This window comes from Eleutherodactylus coqui, chromosome 2 (genome assembly GCF_035609145.1).
Source record: "Eleutherodactylus coqui strain aEleCoq1 chromosome 2, aEleCoq1.hap1, whole genome shotgun sequence".
Classification (NCBI taxonomy): Eukaryota; Metazoa; Chordata; class Amphibia; order Anura; family Eleutherodactylidae; genus Eleutherodactylus; species Eleutherodactylus coqui.
In genome coordinates, this window is record NC_089838.1 from 185712808 (window position 1) to 185733385 (window position 20578).

Below are 20578 nucleotides of genomic sequence, written 5' to 3' on the forward strand. Positions count from 1 at the left end.
ACTCCATGTCGATCTTACCATTGGTCAACATCAAACCCAACAGTCCAGTGCAAGACAACAGTGTTAACCACTGAGCCACCTGCAGTGCGTGAGCTTAGTGAAGAGTGTGTACACAGCGTGTGAATGTATTCATGCCACTGCAGCTCATTTACAAACAAAGCTCATGTGTGAGCTTTAGAGATTAATAACCAACACGTGCACGTAGGTGTAGTTAATGCTACGGAAAAGGGCAGTTTATGTTAATTAACCCCCTTAACGCTCCAGGATGTACATTTACGTCCAGCGGGGTATGTATTGAGAGATCGCAGGGCGACCTTTCTTCATACAGCTGACACCCGCAAGCAATAGCTGCAATTAGCCACGTGGCCGATCGCGGCTATTAACCCCTTAAATGCCGTTGTCAATTCTGACAGCAGCATTTAAATCCCCCGATCGATGCCAGTGTGAACATAATCTAGTTTCAGGGAAATACACATACCTCCAAAAATCCTTTCTGGTCAGACATTATATGATTCAGAGGAACATAAGTGTCATTAGTTTCTTGACAAACCACCATGGCATGTCTTTGACTAAATGTTCCACGTCCTACATCCTGTCCACTTAAGCGAATATGAAAGCCTTGAAAAAGGAAAGAAAAAAGGATGAATATATGCAAGACAGAAATTCACATACATATTAAGTATGAAAAAAAGGTGTTTAATAAAAGCATTAAATAAGGAAAAAAAAAAAACAACATAACATACCTTGACAAAGCAACGAGCCAAAAGCCAAGGCCTCAGCCGTAGCCCAGTCTAACTTTGTTCCTTCCTGTAGCTTCTGTATTCTGGACTAAAAACATAAATATACAAACAATCATATTTCCAAGAACTATTTTAATCACACCTGATAAGCAGATTGGATCCCAGAAATATAATTTTGAGGGACAAGACTTACGACCCAACCTGTGCATACGTCTTTAGAAGATGGCTGTGCATTTTAATTTCCTCAGGAACCTCTACAGATTTGGCCCCAATAAACTTGAGTAAGTCAGCGGGAATCCCAGTGTCCCACGTTGTTATCCGAGCGCTTGGTTCAACCATGTCAGTCCAGTTATCCTGAAGGTTAGTAGGTGGCGGAGTGTACAAAGTCATATTTGCAAGATGGTCATTCAATTTGCTGTAAAAAGTAGTTTTTATATTTCCAACTTCTTCTGCGGTCAGTAGGCCATCAGATATTAAATTCTCAGCATATACATCTGGAACGCTTTTTCGGGACCTATACAAAAATGTAACATCTGGAATGTAAGTTACATAAACAAAACATTTTAAAAGGAAGAAGTCTTGTGAGTTATCCCTACAATCTCCAACACCGTAGGCTGCAGGTTCACTCAAATACACCATAGGCTCTGTTCACACAAGGTTTGCCAACTAGGTGCAGTGTATAATACAAGGCTTCCGTAGAGGTCTATGGGCCAGATGTCTGTCAAGGGGATTTCTTTGACATATACATAAAGGTTTATATCTGGATACAGTTGCATACAGCTGCAGTATAGGCTTTGCTTCTTTCAAGCATATTAACCTGAATGTAGTTGGCAAATCTATGTGAATAAAGCCTTACTCATTTCTCAGTCTAATTTAGTGTGGTAGATATAATACAAACTTACCGGATAATCTTGTATATTGCAGGATTAGTAAAGAATGGCTCATCCAGTTCATTATGGCCCCACTGCCGATAGCACAATAAATCCACAATTACTTCTTTTCTAAAAAGTCTTTGATATTCAACTGCTAGCCGTGTTGCTTTCACAACTTCTTCCGGACAATCTCCATTGACGTGAATTACAGCAGAACCAACAATTTTACCTAAATTCCAGGAAATCAGACAATTACTAATGCTATATACACAATAAGCAGACACAAAAATCTTTGCTGAAAACATGTTATGAGCATTTCTTCCGTATGCATTTAAGCGAACAGCAAAAAAATAAATAAAAAAAAATAATAAAAGTCCTGGTTTTACAAAAACATGTTGAGCTGATATATTTACGAAATATGCCCCAATATTTACAAGGCACATGTGGAGTTTTGTATCAGAAAAAAGGGGTACTTTGATTACTGTAAAGATATGCTAAGAAATTTGCCACTACCGAATTGTGAACTTTTACATGGCAAAAAAAAAGTGGTCATTGTCGTAAAGGGACTGCCCCACAAAGTAATCTTATGCTCTATTCAAAGACGCAATTAACGGATCAGTGGGTGTCCCACCACTGAAATATCTGTCAATCACCAGAATAGGGGGTTCCAGAGGATCCTAAATGAATGGAGCAATGGTCATGCCTGCGCACTGCATCTCATTTGGGGACCTTCTAGATCTCCATTCTCGTGCTCAATGGGGGTCCCAGTGGTCGGACCTCCACCTATCAGTTAGTTGCTTTATTTTGTTGTCCAACTCCTTTATTTAAAACTTAAATCATACAGAGGTGTGCTTAGCTCTCAGCATGGCTGGCTGCAAGATCTGAGCACTAGAGATGGCTCTTGACCAATTTCCTGCGCTCATCCATGCCTCCAACTGCTGAAAGAACTATCTCCACTTAAGTTTGGGACTGTCTACTGAGCCTGGAGTATGCGATCTGCTTTCAGTCCACCTAGGCGCTCCATCTGCCTGGCAGTGAGGCTGCAGTGTGGACCGGCTGTGGAGCCCTCACTCCCTCAATAACAGCTGTATTATACTTGATGAACCTGCAGTTCAGTTCAAAGGGGCGAGTGTTGTGGCACTGCTAGAGGCCAATCCACTGGGCAGCCCTCTAAACTCATCTCCTCTCCTAGGCAGCAGATTGCTCTTGCCGACAGCCTACCCAGCTCTGAGAACAGGGAAGCACAGACTGATCGTGTTTAACATTAGTGGACTCTGAACTGGCTGCTGTCTAGTAGTAGAGCTTGAAGGTCCAGCTCCCGGCTGGTTGGTGTATGCTCTCTGCATATTTCTCTTGTGTGATACGAGTTTTTAGCCCACAGTGAGATTGTTCCCTTTGCTAAGCCGCCATGTGTGAGACTACAACATCACAAAGATGTGGTCGATTGGAGCCAGAAATGATGAAGCGTGCAGGTTAGAAAGCAGCTCATAACCAGAGCATGCAAATCAGTTTAACATTTTTTTGCAATATGTATAAACGGACATTCTTGGCTCATCCATATGTGGGTCACGAGAGCAACTTGTAGGAGATAAATATTCTTCTATATAAAAAAAAAAAAAAATAAAAAAAAAAAAGGGAATTCATTCTACCACTGTGGATGATCTAAACATGGGGAACCTCTCCTGTAATTTACAATCCTATCCAGGTCTGGATAATCCTTCAATCACTAATACACTGAAGGAACTGCTTTTGTCTCTTCAAAAGAACATTTCTCAAGATATGCAAAAAATTTGGTCAATTTCAGTTGAAAAAGAAATCAATTTCAGTTTCCTTCTGCCATGGTGCAAGGCCCTCTCTGGATCTGCTTTCCGTGGTTCTCTAAGCAGCTCCTCAGATAAGTTCATAGACTTAATACGGTGGATTATTCTGTGAAGTTTTAGTTAACTCTTATGGTGGTTTGTGATATATCAGGGTTAGTGAGTGGTACAAGCACAAGGGTGGATGCGTCCTTATCAGGGTGGGCCATCCACTAGTAGGCAGGGGTTGTAACAGTTATGTGCCAGTCCTAATCCTGCAAAAATTGTGCAATTTATGAATGGTTTACAGGGATAATATACTGTATATACTCGAGTATAAGCCTAGTTTTTCAGCACTTTTTTTGTGCTGAAAAATCCCCTCTTGGCTTATACTTGAGTCAGGCAAGGCTTAAAAAAAGAAAAAAAGAAACCTGTATACTCCCCTCCCAGCCGTCGTCTGTCTCCGGCGGCGGTGCAGCAGGCTGCTTGAATTCTCTCCGCTGTCATCTCCCGCCGTCAGCGCTGTGTAAGTAAGAGCTGTGATTGGCTCAAGCTTCAGCCAATCACATCCGGTGCTCGTTCACAACCAATCAAGCTGCTTTAGAATTCTCCCCGCTGTCATCTCCCTGCGCGGCTTTCAAATCCCCTGCCATCAGTGCTGTGTAAGTGCTGTGATTGGATCGAGCACCAGCTGTGATTGGCTGACGCTCAATCCAATCACAGCGCTTACTTACACAGCACTGACAGAGCCAAGCAGAGAGGACCGCAGGGGATGACAGTTGAGAGAATTCAAGCAGCTTGTCGCACAAACAGACGCCGGCTGGGAGGGGAGTATGAAAGGTTTTTTTTTATCTAGTATACACTGAGTATAGCTCTGCTTATACTTGAGTCAATACGTTTTACCAGTTTTTTGTGGTGAAACTTATTGTCTCGGCTTATACTCGAGTATATACGGTATATGTAAAACCTCTGTGTTTATTCCAAAGACAAGACTGCAAACTCCTCCCATAATTGAAAATCAAACATTTTCATACTACAGTTGGACACTTACCTATATCACTGCTATACAATGAGGATCTACCACGATCTGAGGGAGTAGTAAATCCTAACTGATTGTTCACTATTAAATGAATGCTTCCTCCAATTCGGTAATGAGGTAGGTATGAAATTGTAAACGTTTCAGCAACTATACCTTGACCAGAAAAAGAAGCGTCACCATGAACCTTCGAGAAAAAAAAAATGAATGGATGAACTGTACAATATTCATAATATTTCTGAAAAGAAATTACTTTCTAAACAACTGAGTATATAATTTGTGTCACATCATGAAGACAGAAATGTGCTACCAGAATGCTTAGGATTGAATGACCAATGTTCAGTCAGTCAATACAGAGCAACAATTTTACAATATTATAAGTGATTAACCCCTTGATAACAGTCGAAGTAGGTCCAATGTGCACACAGTTTGTATGCGGCAGGCTCAGGAGTCAAATTCCCTTCTTACTCAACAGATGTGAACTTTCTGACAGCTGACTGCAGCAGTTGTTGGAATCAGAGGAAACTCCAATCCTGACCATGGATGCCATCTGGACCCAATCGCCTTATTCAACTTTAAAAGTGCAAAGTTCACCTACAGCATCAGCCTCCAAAAACACTGGATCAGAGCTCTTATAACTAGAGGTCATACCAGGCCCAATTATATCATTCTGAAAACACATTTCAGAAAATTGTGAAAAAAGCAGCCAGTCAAATAGTCAGCACCAGCTTTATCTCCATTAATACAGTTACGATCCCTATTTTTACATTTTTGTAATTCCACATTTCTTCTTCTGTCATGAATATACCCATAAAATGTTTTTATCTCCCTCCTTAATGGACGTGACCATATCCTCCTCCATTCCTTGTTTTGTGCTTAAGCAGCATTAATGGTTTTGCTTCCTCCTATCTAACCTCAAGTTCAGATACAGCAAAACTGCCACGAAATTTTGGATATGGAATGCCAGCCGAAATTACTCAACAATTTACAGCAAAATGTAAGTGAATGACGCGAGATCAATTTTACTACCCCTACTTGTAGCCTTGACAACTTTCACAAGGCTGCAAGTAGGGATGCTGAAGTTGACCTTGTAGTGCATCTTCCCACTAACTCATCGATAGTGGCTGTCTCAGGTCTACATTAGGGTATCAACTTCTATTGGTACTATTTATGTTTAGGTGTTCATCTTAAGTACCCTATATAGGTTTTTACTTATTAAATAAAAAGGTTATTTTTTAGTTAGTCTAGTCTGTGAAAGGGTGTAGTGCAACTTGGAACCAAGGATTTATCTAACAAAAAAAAAAGGCTTAGTTTCTGCACAAACGCATATAAAGTTTCCAAAAATTTTTGCCAGGAGCTTTGTAAGACAAGTAACCGAGTGGTAGACCATCCAACATAAGTCCCGTTGCTGAAACTGGCTCTGTGTTTCCGCTCTCATTCCTCTCCAACCCTTCTGCTTGCCCAGTGATTGATGGCTACAGATCCTTTTTGCTTTTGACTATGCGTTCCAAGCAGAGGGGAGCTGTCAATCATTAGGCAAGGGGAGGGTTTGAGGAGGACTGACAGCAGAAATCCAGGACCAGTCCAAGGTAGAGGAACACCTACTGGACAGCCTACCGCTCAACTGCATAAGGCTGCAGGGCAGAAATACACCAATTGCTCCATGACAGCAGCGCTAGGAAGGGAAAAGAAGGCATGCTGACATTTATCACTTTAGCACCTCTCCAATGGCGCAACTTGTTTTATTAGGTAATGTGATAACATTCTCAAACAAAAAGGCGCAATTTAAAAATCAACAGGATTTAAATAAATTTAGAGATCTAAATTCACATGTAAGTTAGAGTCATTATATTGCATATTTTGCCCATTTATAATTCATCCATACAATATGTAAAAGCAAGAATTTACCTGCAGACATACAACTTTGTCACCAGGTTGTGCAGAGCTATCTGAGGAGTAGTCTCCTTCCAACAAAGATTGCTGCCTTGCACGAGTTTTGCCAACAGCAACAGGGTTAATTGCTTCCAAGTGTGAAGGATTTGGTAACAACGTGACATGAAGAGTCTTGTTTGATCCAAAATCCAAATCGACCGAGGAAGTCAAATGGGAAAGAACATCACCTATTGCTTGGGAGTTTCCAGGGAATTCACTTAAGCCACGCATTTTACGAAACATCACCTACAAATAAAACGTTACGATATGTTCAGTAATTATAATGTGAAAGCAATAACATTAGATACTTGTTGGGGCACGATGCAAGGGTAAAGCTAAAAGACAAAAAAGGAAAACTGATCTGGTTCACTGCTAAAAACTTTTGCCTTGCAACGGTTTTAATACAACTCTCCTATTATTCATATATATATATATATATATATATATATATATATATATATATATATATATATATATATATATATATATATACATATATACATATATACATATATACATATATATACACACACACACATATATATATATATATATATATATATACACACACATATACATATACACACATACATATATATATATATATATACATACATACATACATACATACATATATATACACACACACACACACACACACACACACACACACACACACACACACACATATACATACATACATACATACATACATTTCAAAAGTTTGGGGTCACCCAAACAATTTTGTGTTTTCCATGAAAAGTCACACTTATTCACCACCATGCGTTGTGAAATGAATAGAAAATAGAGTCAAGACATTGACAAGGTTAGAAATAATGATTTGTATTTGAAATAACATTGTTTTTACATCAAACTTTGCTTTCGTCAAAGAATCCTCCTTTTGCAGCAATTACAGCATTGCACACCTTTGACATTCTAGCTGTTAATTTGTTGAGGTAAGCTTGTGAAATTGCACCCCACGCTTCTAGAAGCATCTCCCACAAGTTGGATTGGTTGGATGGGCACTTCTGGCGTACCATACGGTCAAGCTGCTCCCACAACAGCTCAATGGGGTTCAGATCTGGTGACTGCGCTGGCCACTCCATTACCGATAGAATACCAGCTGCCTGCTTCTGCTGTAAATAGTTCTTGCACAATTTGGAGGTGTGTTTGGGGTCATTGTCCTGTTGTAGGATGAAATTGGTTCCAATCAAGCGCTGTCCACTGGGTATGGCATGGCGTTGCAAAATGGAGTGATAGCCTTCCTTATTCAGAAGCCCCTTTACCCTGTACAAATCTCCCACCTTACCAGCAGCAAAGCAACCCCAGACCATCACATTACCTCCACCATGCTTAACAGATGGCGTCAGGCATTCTTCCAGCATCTTTTCATTTGTTCTGCGTCTCACAAACGTTCTTCTTTGTGATCCAAACACCTCAAACTTGGATTCATCCGTCCACAACACTTTTTTCCAGTCTTCCTCTGTCCAATGTCTGTGTTCTTTTGCCCATCTTAATCTTTTTCTTTTATTGGCCAGTCTCAGATATGGCTTTTTCTTTGCCACTCTGCCCTGAAGCCCAAAATCCCGCAGCCGCCTCTTCACTGTAGATGTTGACACTGGTGTTTTGCGGGTACTATTTAATGAAGATGCCAGTTGGGTACCTGTGAGGCGTCTGTTTCTCAAACTAGAGACTCTAATGTGCTTATCTTCTTGCTTAGTTGTGCAACGCGGCCTCCCACTTTTTTCTACTCTGGTTAGAGCCTGTTTGTGCTGTCCTCTGAAGGGAGTAGTACACACCTTTGTAGGAAATCTTCAATTTCTTAGCAATTTCTCGCATGGAATAGCCTTCATTTCTAAGAACAAGAACTGTCGAGTTTCAGATGAAAGTTCTCTTTTTCTGGCCATTTTGAGCGTTTAATTGACCCCACAAATGTGATGCTCCAGAAACTCAATCTGCTCACAGGAAGGTCAGTTTTGTAGCTTCTGTAACGAGCTAGACTGTTTTCAGATGTGTGAACATGATTGCACAAGGGTTTTCTAATCATCAATTAGCCTTCTGAGCCAATGAGCAAACACATTGTACCATTAGAACACTGGAGTGATAGTTGCTGGAAATGGGCCTCTATTCACCTTTGTAGATATTGCACAAAAAACCAGGCATATGCAGCTAGAATAGTCATTTACCACATTAGCAATGTATAGAGTGCATGTTTAAAGTTAGGACTAGTTTAAAGTTATCTTCATTGAAAAGTACAGTGCTTTTCCTTCAAAAATAAGGACATTTCAATGTGACCCCAAACTTTTGAACGGTAGTGTATTTACAAGACTTTTTTGTGGCTGAAACTGAGGAGTTACTAAACTTGGAACCATAATCACAGGGAGCAGAGCAAACTCCTTCTTACTGACATTTTTCCTTCCTTCAATTCTGAAATCATGAATTACTTTGCCAACGTACCTTAAAAAAGGACCAGTCACCAGGTTCATGCTGCCCGAACCATGAGTACCAAGAACTCAGTGACAGATTCCCTTTAAAATGGCCAAGCCAGATAAGTAGAGCGGCGCCTGCATTCATATAGTATCACATGTCCTAAAGTAATTATCACGGTGCTTAGTTTGCAATCAAAAGCCCTTCTCTACACATAGTGGACCACAAACCTGTCTCTGGGTCCCTTTATGCCATACTAAAGCCCAGAGGCAGGGGTATTTGTTCATATATTCAACAAAAAAAAAACACTAGAGCAGAAACCAAATAGATTTTAACTACTATTACCTCTGGTGGGAACTTGAGAAGTCCAGCGAGAAGGTTAAGCCGCCCTCTGTGTGGCATTCCTATAACCACGTCGGTGACATCACTGAAAGAACACACTTTAAACATCTCATAGAAGAACCCCATCATGCTCTCTGCTCCCTCTCCTCCGTATCGTTTTACAGTTGAGAACTTGGTGGATAAAAAGTGATCAAACTCCTGTGTAAAATACATGAAAAAGACAAGGATCACTTAAAAATAAACATCCTAACAGGACAATGGGGCAGATTAACTTACATAGGACGACTGTCAGGCTATCATACAGGAGCGATGATGGGAGGCAGAGCGGGCCACAGAATGATCATTGGTCTTTCATGAAAGCATTTACACCGATAATGTTTATCGTTTAGATTCCCGCGATCCAGCAATAATCTGAACGATAACTTAGTGTAAAAGGAGTCTTAGACAGTAGAAACTTGACAGCCTTAAAATGCAGCAGTTTATCAAAGTGACTCCTGCGGGGTGATAAATCTTGTGCATCATTAGACTGTCTAGCCAAACTATATACCACCCACTAGTTGAGATAGTTTGCACCAAACTTTTGACACAATTTTTGTCACATGATGTAACATTTTAGCCACGTCCCTTTGTTGGATAAGGTGTAAAAAGCATTCTAAAAAGTGTCTGAAACACTAGATAAAATGTGGTGCAAACCATGTAGAATAGTTTTCTGGTACAAATTGTGCTAGATAACTACTACATTTTCAACAGTAAATCTGCCCCCGTGTTCCTCGTAATGGCCTCAAAATTCAAAAAAGCTGCAACGTAAACAAATGCTTACTTGATAACTATACTACTATAAAGGTAGTCTCAGGTCAACTAGCTATTAGGGCCATTAGACATCAGAGGGGTCTCCTTCATGAGCCAGAGTAGAGGCTTACATGTAATTCTGTATGTAATGCACTGGTCTCTGCAGGTATTAAATGTGACCAGCAGCAGCTTTCCACACAGATAACAGAGGACTAAGTCCTCAGGTCCACAGATGGGTCCGATTCCACGGGAGGGAGCCTGTAGTGGAATCCAACCCTGAAAGCAGCTGAGGACACTACTTAAAGGGGTTGTCCCGCGATAGCAAGTGGGGTTATGCACTTCTGTATGGCCATATTAATGCACTTTGTAATATACATCGTGCATTACATATTGGCCATACAAAAGTTATTCACTTACCTGCTCCGTTGCTGGCGTCCCCGTCGCCATGGTGCCGTCTAATTTCAGCGTCTAATCGCCCAATTAGACGCACGTGCGCAGATGGGTCTTTTCCCTTCGGCTCGGCAGCAGCGGCGTTCTGGCTCCGCCCCCTTGGACGCGTCATCGCGTAGCCCCGCCCCGTCACATGTGCCGATTCCAGTTAATCAGGAGGCTGGAATCGGCACACGTCATTATGGTCTAATTTCAGTGTCTAATCGCCCGATTAGACGCACTTGCGCAGATGGGTCTTTTCCGCTCGGCGCAGCAGCGGCGTTCTGGCTCCGCCCCATGACGTGTGCCGATTCCAGCCTCCTAAATGGCTGGAATCGGCACATGTGATGGGGCGGGGCTACGCGATGACGCGTGCAAGGGGGCGGAGCCAGAACGCCGCTGCTGCGCCGAGCGGAAAAGACCCATCTGCGCAAGCGCGTCTAATCGGGCGATTAGACGCTGAAATTAGACGGTACCATGGCGACGGGGACGCCAGCAACGGAGCAGGTAAGTGAATAACTTCTGTATGGCTCATATTTAATGCACGATGTATATTACAAAGTGCATTAATATGGCCATACAGAAGTGTATAACCCCACTTGCTGCCGCGGGACAACCCCTTTAACCGTCCAGATCCTCTGCATGGCTGTGCGGGTCTTCCATCTTCTCTTCTGCGGATGTGGGCGAAAGGCTGCCTGGCCCCGCCACCACACATGCACAGTGGAGTTTTCATTTTTGAAATCTCCCGCTTTACCGTGGGATCTGCAGCCTGTCCGCAGTGTTAGCTGCAGGCAGGCCACGGATTGGACGGCTTCCATAACTAAATAGAAGCCGTCCGTGCGGGACCTGCAGCAAAATGGAGTATCCTACAATTTGTTTTCCAGGCCAAAAGGTCCACAAATCAAATCCGCATGCTCAAAATTCATCTGTGGATGCCCATGTATGTCTATGAGCGGCTTGAACTGCAGATTCCGCAATTAAATTCTGCCCGAGGAGATTGGGCCTAAGTGAGACAACAACTGCTTTGAAAAGTCCAAACATACTTCAGCCTGCCTAGAGATAAAGCACTACCAATATCTCTAATTTAGGGTTTTTCCCTTATATTGTTCATTGACTTACCTGGCATTCAAGCATCAGCCTTGCCAAATGTTTCTGCTCTTCTACAGAAAACGTTTCCTGTTTCAACTCTTCAAATCTTCTGGAAAACCATTCCCGTTCTTCTAAGTTTTGTAACTGACTGGTCTCAACAGACATCTGTCCACAGTAAGTGTGATCAAGGTACGCCAGAACCTCTTCAAGAGTTGCTTCTTCTTGTTCCATATTTAATAAGCCTGTTTACAGGAAGAAATAAAAAACAGCTAACACTTCGATGCAATGCCCATTTACCCTACAAGCACCACATCTGCCTATTCAGAGGACAGCAGGAAAGCGTTTTAGTAGGGAAGTCTATCGAAATCTATGGTGTCCCTCTAACCAAAGAGAAGCACCACACGTCTCCTTCCTACTGTGACTCTTTCTGCGTGGAACGATCAATAAAAAAAAAAAAATTGTTCGAACGAGCGAAAACAAACGATAATCGCTCAGTGTAAATACAGCTAATGATGGAACAACGAAGGAGAAATCATTTGCTTTTCGTTCCTTTTTTGCAGCATAAAAATCACCGTTGGCTCAATCACTAATTTTTCAGTTTAAATCCCGATCGTTCAGTCAATCTAAGTCCCTTATACAGTAAATGTGAGCGACTGAAGGATTTCTCGTTTCATCGAGCCAATGATACATCAGGCTGCCCGAGCGACTGACATCCAGTCATTCAACAAGAAATCAGCAGGTCTAAAAAGGACCCTTAATGAGTCCGGTAAAATAGCTACAATCAGCTTTACGAATTTCTGGGAAAAGGCATTACTTCAAGAGGACCAAGTGAGGCCACCAGTGATGTAGCCCTGTAAAAGATGGCCACTGCGAGACAACCTCTTCAGCTGTTTAACCACTTCATGACTGAGGCCTCTGATGCCTAGATGTCCACATCTAGATTTTCAAAACAATACATTCTAAGGGTTAATATTTGATTTTTTTCCCCTTTTGTGGCATGAATTGAGTTTTCTTAGGTCTTATGTCCACTTGCACACATGGATTCCATTGCTGAATCCCGCAGCGGAATCTAGTCGTGCCCACAGACATGGGGAGGAAAACAAAAAACAAAAAAACCCCAACATTTTCTTAACTGTGCAGCTCCAGCGTGGCTCTCCTCTGTGCTGGACGGATCTTCTTTCTTCAGCACAGCGGATGGGTCCGGACGCGCCGGACACATGCGCAGTACATTTTTAGGTTTTAAATTTCCTGCTTTCCCGCAGATCCGTGGCACAGCCACAGTGGCAGCTGTGGCTGTGCTGCTGATAGGATGGCTTCCATTGACTTCAGCGGAATCCGCAGAAATATGGAACATGCTGCGATTTCTTCCCATGCCTGCAATCCGCATGCGAGAAAAAATAAATAAAATCACATCCGCATGCTTTTAATTGCCTTGCGGATGCTAATGCCTCTTTATGGGCAGCTAGAGCTGCGGATCTCCCGCACAGGAGACACGTGTGGATTTTGTAATCTTATGGTACCAAGATAGGGCCAATACATTTTATATAAAGAATATCAGTCAGAAACAATATAAAAAATTTTTTAAAAAATCTCATTTTCTGCATTATTTCTATTTCCATTTCAGCGTAATAAAAAAAAAAAAGAAATTTAATTTTTTGGATATTTCCTGTTATTAGCTGGTAATTCGGCAAGCTTCGACCGCTAGATTCTTCACTTTGCTGAGAGCTGATCATTACCACTCCCTATCAGTTCATTGGGGTTGAACTGACAAAGTGCCGGCCCAATCTCTTTCCTGTGAGAGCTATAGTGATATTTGTCACTACAGTGGAAGACACACACACACACACACACACACACACACGGTGCATCAATAATTTGGATTTCTATATACAGATGGTGGACACGAAGGGGATAAAATGCATTAATAACCCATTTTTCATGAAAAGTGAGGTAACAAGTGTTACCTGAACCAGAGACTATGGTATCCATTTATTGGTCATAGTAAGGGTGTTGTCACACCTGTGTTTTGGGATTCCGCTTACCTGTTCCATTTGGGGAGCAGGAAAGGGGAATCCCCGTGGCCAAACAGCACCGGGCAGACTACATTGACTATAATGGGGTTTGTCCACTTTCTGCCCAGCGGTCTGGCTTTTGTAAAGAAAAAAAAAAAAGCGCTACTGTATTTTCAGCAGCATCGGCCTCAGTAATGATGACAGTTTAGCTTTACCTGCTGTACGAAAAGTTCCATGGAGACTTTCGGCCAGAACCTGTATTTCTGGCACCATATCCATCACTGCTTGCCCAGTAAACAACGGATTGATTTTTGCAGCTTTGTGACCATGCTCACGGTACGCTGTAAGAAGTCTTGCAAGGCCATGATCCACTGAAAGAGGCACACAAAAATAAGTGAAAAATACAACATTAAATATTAATCAAACCATGCATACAAGTTTATATATTTAATACGCAACAGTTAACAGTTACTTCTCCGTGGAGAGATGGGTTAGCTAGATTTACTGCCAATAGATCTCTATAATGTACCTACACCCCTCAATAGAGCTGGATAGTCTCCTGATTGCAGTATTTCTTCCAATTACAAAATGTAAAGCCTGCAATCTACGACTCTGCTTGCACTACCTTACACTGGCAACCAGGGTCTCCTTCCCTTGTAAACTGTAAGCTCTTGTGGTCAGCATCCTCGTTCTCACTGTACCACTCTGTTAGTCATGTAGTCAGTTTTAGTGTTTTTTTGTACTAAAGCCCTTTTCATACGTACAGCGTTCTGGAAACAAAGGAGCCTTAAAAATAAGCAAAACTACAAAGCTGGCGTTCCAGTCCGGTTTTCTTTTGAAACATCTGTTGAGGAATGGGCATCTGTTCAGGTCATTTCTCAGGGAAGATCAGGTAAATGCCATCACCGCAGCGTTTACCACTGGCGACCGAGTTTGAAGACTGTACTAAAAGTGCATATTGTAGACAAGTACCATCTCCAAGCAGTAGCATTTGTGACGGGGAAGTAGCATCCAGCCAGATGCTGGGGAAGTGTAATATTACATAGTGGCAAACCACATGAGCGGACATCCACAAATACGTGGACAGCGCAAGTCTAAGGCAGCGGCTCTCCACTCATATAGGGGGTTTTGCCAAGAAACCTGCAACTCAATTTTATTACGGAAAAGCATGTGACCAAGCAGCTCCAAAACCCGCGGCTAAGTGCTGCGGGTTTTGAAGCAGTGCTTTTTCGGGGTGGAAATCAAGTGTTTTTATTTGCTGCGGCCAAACAACGAAATTTCAGCAATTTCAACAAATTGTGCTATTCGTTTGGGTAAAAAAAAAAAAACAGACCGGAAGCAAACTGAAAGCAGCCCTTTTTTTGTTTTAACCCACTGAAAGGAATGGTGGGAAAAAAATGTAAAAGATGTAATTTTATTTTTCTGCTCCAAAAAATGAACAGTGATGGCGTTCTGCCGGAAAGCCCTGGCGCAGGTGTGAGTGGGCTCACTTACGGCGCAGTATTTCTATGCGCACAGTTCAGTAAGCGACAGGCGCTGCGTTATCCTCTTACAGGGTCGCTACCTTCATGCAGCAGTTTTTCTACTATGAATATTTTTTTACAGCGATGAAGTACAAACGGCAGGCTGGCAGCATCAGTGCCTCCTATTAGGGGAGAACAAGTCACCACTCAACAGCTGACCTGCTGCGGACTGGGGAAAACACTACTGTTTAACTATGTACAGTCCAAATTCCAGAAAGGTCGGGCTCCGACAGACAGAATTCACTGCGTGCCGCACAAGGGAGTGACGTGCACGGCATGCAGCAAGTACGCCATGCACCATCTTGGCGTGTAAGCATGCATAATACGTGTTAATATAGAACATGGTGGGACTTCTTGCAAGCTTTTTTTTGTGCAATTTGTGTGAGCAGCAACATGGCCGGCCTATGGGAGATAAATAGTGTATTCGGCACGCAGAATACGCTATAACACGCTCGTGTAAGACTGCCCTTAGTACTGTTGATTAAATATCATGAGGTCTACAAGCTGAACACTAAGGCCGGCCTCACACAGGCATCAGTGCATTTACACGCACATTTGTGCGATGAGTATTGTGTTTTTGCACGTGTAAAAAAAAAACAAAAAAAAAAAACACGCAAGCATGCTGCCATTGATTTCGGTTAATTTAGCCTAATGTGTGCTGTGTTCATATGTAATACGCACAGAATTAGAGCAGGCTGCATATTTTTTTGTGTGAACGAAATGCGCACACAAACTACGCTAATGTGAACAAATCCATTAAAATCAATGAGTTCTATTCACTGCATATTGCGTGCTGATTGTGTGAATAAGCCCTAGAAGAGAATCTGCTCTCCAGATGTTACTGTACATGAAAAACCCCAATCTATGGCCAGAGCACCAGGTAGAAGCCGCTGGCAAAGGCTTCAAGTACAGCTGTCACCTTGACTTATGTGGTCTCTGACTTTTTAAACAACTTCTTACATGATAACCCACGTGACAGCTAGCAAAAAAACATTTTTGTGCCTTAAAAAAAACAAAAAAAACAAAAAACACACTATAAGGCCACCTGCACGCAAACAGCCTCCCCCCCCCCCCCCTGCAGAATCCGTGGCAGGTGTCCACACCGCGGATTCATAGCAAATACCGTTCATACCAGACTATGGGAAATCGCTTTTTCCTGCACACAAGCGAAAATCAATTGCAATTTCCGAATGCAGAAGAAAAGTCGCAGCATGCTCCATTTTTTGCGCTGATAGCCTCCATTGACATTGTGGACAGGTCGTGGATTCCACGTAATCGCCTAGTGACGTTGCAAGAAAAATAAACATTTGACAGAAAAAAAAATCTGTACTGCGAATGCGAGACGGCGGCTCGCCGCAAGCATCCACAGTACAGGAAAAACAGGCGAAAATACAGGTATACAGGGTCAGCAGCCGCGGCCAGAGCTGAAATCCGCTGCGGGAACCCACACGCAGAATCCAGCTCGGCTATCGGCAAGCGGCCTAAAATGCAGGCCAGTAGGCATCTCTTTCTTCCATTTGGCCTGTGGTCATGTGACATCAGTCTCTACCGTAGTAACAGGACACCGAGATGAAGAGGAAGTGGGTGTCCTCTCCTGCTGCCTGCAGAAGTCTAGGAAGAGGCTCACACACACCTGCTGCAGCAGCTACCTGGTAAGTGATTTACAGTTACTAAAATCATACCTACACTGCTCGGTACTGCTGCACACTGTCCTCCATAATGCTGCTATGCCTTTCTGTGTGCTTCAGAGCGGGAGCACAATTTACTGTTGTTTTCACATGCAGTCTATGGAAGTCATTACAGCCTTGTGCACTGGGCTTAGGACCGCATATCTAGCGCTGTGCCACAGGATGCAGCAACGTCTCAGACGTAGGCCAGGCTCACACACACCGTAATTTCATTGCACATAGTATGTAGTGAATGAAAGTAAATCGATTTTTTTTCTTCATTGATCTATTCACATTTGCGTATATTTCCACAAGATATAGCCTCATTGCTCTCTATGGCCGCCTGCACACAGCTGGGTCAGATTCTGCATGCAAAATCCCGCAGTGGAATCCAACCCTGTGCCCGGCCGGCAATTCCCGTGATGTGCATTGCAGACGTGCACCCAGGGCACAAGCAGTACAGATTATGCCACGTTGTCGCTGGGTGAAGACGGGGATCTCGCAACCTTTCCACTATGATGATGATTGCAATGGAAGCCGTCCGCATGGGAGCCACATAGAATCGCAGCATGCTGCGATTCCTTGTCTGAGAGCAGAAAATTGCAATCGAATTACGCTCGTGGGCAGGAAATCGAGGTTTGTCATAGCCTGCTATGGGCATAGAGGATGCAGGGGATGCGGTTACACCCGGGCCCAGGAGCCTTAGGGGGCCCATAAGGCCTCTCTTCTCCATATAGGGAACCCAGTACTATGAATAAAGCATTATAGTTGGGGGGGCTCTGTTACAGGTTTTGCATCGGGGCCCGGGAGCTTCAAGTTATGCCTCTGATGGGCGGTATGTGCTGCGTAATCCGGGCGCGGACGCCCGCTCCAGATTCCGCAATGCAAATCCGCCCGGGTGCAGGAGGCCTATTGGCGCCTAATAAACGCTGTACATACGCAATTACATTGCAACAAATTGGAGAGAAGAATGAAACCAGGAAGACTGCGCATGACAGCGTGCGTGATATTTGTCATCATGCGCAGTCAAACATTACTGCCATATGCGGCAATATGCCAGTACGCAGCATTTTACCAGACACTTGTGTGCACCCAGCCGTACGGGCACCCTGCTGTCACAGGCTGGTGCGCCAATCTTTCCATATCTGCCAATATATAATTTCATGCTGAAGTGCCTTTCCTTTCTGTGAGCCATTCTGCAGAAATAAGTGTGGAGTAAAGAAGTCCTGGCCTGGGCACAGAGCTGGCATCACTAGGTGCCAGCAAGGCCTTGGCAAACAGAGATCCGTCCGCCAAGTGAGGAGGCTCCCAGCCCCGGTATACATGGAGTGGTCAGTCCTCCCCTCGGTAAGCCTCCCGCACATGCAGCCACTAGTAATGACAGCCCCCACACCTGCACTGCTGGCCTCCTTCACACGGCCGCCCGCAGCCTCGCTCTTCTTCGGTCTGTAGCCATACACCCCGCGCTCAGTGCGGTAGAACCGATGCAGCGCCGGCCGCCACAGACCAGCGCCCCGAGCACACAGACCAAGCCAGGCCGACATAGCGTAGTCAGCGACTAAACTCCAGCGGCAGCCGGCACTGCTGCCACCAACCCGTTAACACAGCTAATCACAGGTGTGAGCGCAGTCTCAGTTCAAGACAACGTGGTGAGCGCTGACCGGCAACTCCCCCGCCAGACAATTGGTTGGCTCCGGAGGCGCGATGCGAGGGGCAGGGGCTCGGCCACTCCATCCTGGCGGGGGAGGAGCTACGTTGTGTTTTTGTTGGCATCGAGTAAAAGAGTGCCCCGTTAACAGCTGATAGACCTCCAAAAAGCGGCACATGGAAGAAGAAGCTGCACACCTGCAAGTCTCCACATTATGGAAATGGTTTTATTAATCACACAATATACAAATCTAAAACTGACAATCAATATGTTGTGACCCACTGGGTAGAACAAAACCAAATAGTGTACATGTAATAACCTCATCAGGAGTGCCCCAAGCCTTTATGCTGACTGAGGCGAAGTGTGAAATGGCGCCACCCCACAGCAAAAAAAACAGTCATTTTACAGGCATTAAAAGCGCCAACACATAGCTGAACTATTGAAACTTTTCTGAAATGATATAGTAATAGTGCCCCTGAGTAGGCGTAATAGTAACCCCTTAATGGCATCAGTGGTAATAGTGACCCCTCTATAGTAGACCCAGTAGTAATAGTGAACCTAGTGGTAATATTGACCGCTATAGTGGATCCAGTGGTAATAATGACACCTATAGTGGATCCAGTGGTAATAATGACCCCTATAGTGGATCCAGTGGTAATAATGACTCCTATAGTGGACCCAGTAGTAATAGTGAACCTAGTGGTAATAATGACCCCTATAGTGGATCCAGTGGTAATAATGACTCCTATAGTGGACCCAGTAGTAATAGTGAACCTAGTGGTAATAATGACCCCTATAGTGGATCCAGTGGTAATAATGACCCCTATAGCCAGTGGTAATAATGACACCTATAGTGGACCCAGTAGTAATAGTGAACCTAGTGGTAATAATGACCTTTATAGTGGTAATAATAACCTTTATAGTGGCCCCAGTGGTAATAGTGACTCCTATAGTGAGTGGACCCAGTGGTAATGGTGACCCCTGTAGTGGCCCCAGTGGTAATAGTGACCTCTATGGTGGCCTCAGTAGTAATAGTGCCTAGTAGTGGACCTCCAGCCAGGCAGCAATTCCACAACACTTAGCATTTAACTCACTCTATCTATAGCTCCAGTCTAACAGCAGCCGCCACTGTCATTAGAGGCTGTGACCTCTGACCTCTCCGCACGGGTCTGCATGCAGGAAAGCAGACCCTTGGGAGTGATCAGCGGTCACAGACTGGTTACAGCAATGGTGGGCTCTGGACCAAAGCTACAGATCAAGTTGTCAAATTACTGCACGGCCGGCTCACAACTGGCTATTATTTTTCCCCAGTTATTAATATGGGTGTTAAAAAAATACATTTTGGCCTTCATTACTGGCTGGGTGGCAACCTGTCACTGCCCTTCTAAGGTGCTCTGTATTGCCACCTTAGGTGGTAGGCTCAGGTCGCCTTATGGTAGGGGCACCCCTGGATGTAATTAACACTTTCCTCTAATGAGAGTTCAAATAAAGTGCCAGTCCAATAAATAGCCAATTCTTGTATAATATATAAAGGATATATACAGAATAACCAACCAACCCAAGTAAAACTAATAATGTGACATCCAAAAATGTACAGAAATATGTTCTTGTACTGAGCCCATCTACCAGCGCACCATGAAGGTACACGATGCATCTGGATAACGGTGTGCAACAGAAAAACTACTGTGCTGGACTAGTCAGACAACATGAGATGGTGACAAACAGACCTTACAAACTGCATGTGCTCTGTACAAGGCTGTAAGCCTATAATAACATGTAGATTCTGTGTAGGTTATTTATGAGCACTTTAGTTACTGTGAAGAGTGAAGTAACATTCACACATCACATACTTTTTGTGGAATTTCAGGTACAGAATCCGCACTGCAATTGAACAGCAAAGCACAGCGCAGTGAATGGGGTCTAACACACACCATTCACTGACAGCAGAAAAACAAGGGAGTGGATTCCCAGCATGCCACAAATGTCATTCATTGTAATATAGTTACACAGTTAAACTCTGCATTGAATTCAGCAATGAAATCTACGTGTAAGGCCGCCTGCAGACGGCCGGGTCGGATCCGGCTGCGAGAATTCTAGAGCGTGCCGTGATTTGTTTGCCACGCGAGATTTCGTGCAGCCAAATCGCGGCCGCCTGCCTAGGATTGCGTTTGTTAACGCAATCCTATGGCAGCTTCCAGGGGCAGAAATTCCGCGGGAAATCCCACCGCGGAATTTCCGCCCATCTGCAGGCGGCCTAAGGGTCAGTTCACATCAGC

The 20578-nt window shown here is 43.7% G+C and overlaps 1 protein-coding gene across 1 annotated transcript in view; it reads right to left on the reverse strand.

Moving 5' to 3' along the window:
* DHTKD1 (dehydrogenase E1 and transketolase domain containing 1) overlaps positions 1–18273 on the reverse strand; it is a 38674-nt gene extending 20401 nt beyond the window's left edge. Inside the window, exons 1-10 of the mRNA XM_066592046.1 lie at positions 18048–18273; positions 13680–13835; positions 11483–11694; positions 9149–9343; positions 6353–6622; positions 4460–4631; positions 1643–1841; positions 942–1254; positions 744–828; positions 479–618 (exon numbers count right to left, since the gene is read on the reverse strand). Of these exons, the coding sequence (XP_066448143.1) occupies positions 479–618; positions 744–828; positions 942–1254; positions 1643–1841; positions 4460–4631; positions 6353–6622; positions 9149–9343; positions 11483–11694; positions 13680–13835; positions 18048–18198 (1893 nt within the window). The 5' untranslated portion in view covers positions 18199–18273. The remainder of the gene's footprint in view (positions 1–478; positions 619–743; positions 829–941; positions 1255–1642; positions 1842–4459; positions 4632–6352; positions 6623–9148; positions 9344–11482; positions 11695–13679; positions 13836–18047) is intronic.
* Positions 18274–20578: the final 2305 nt, after the last annotated feature.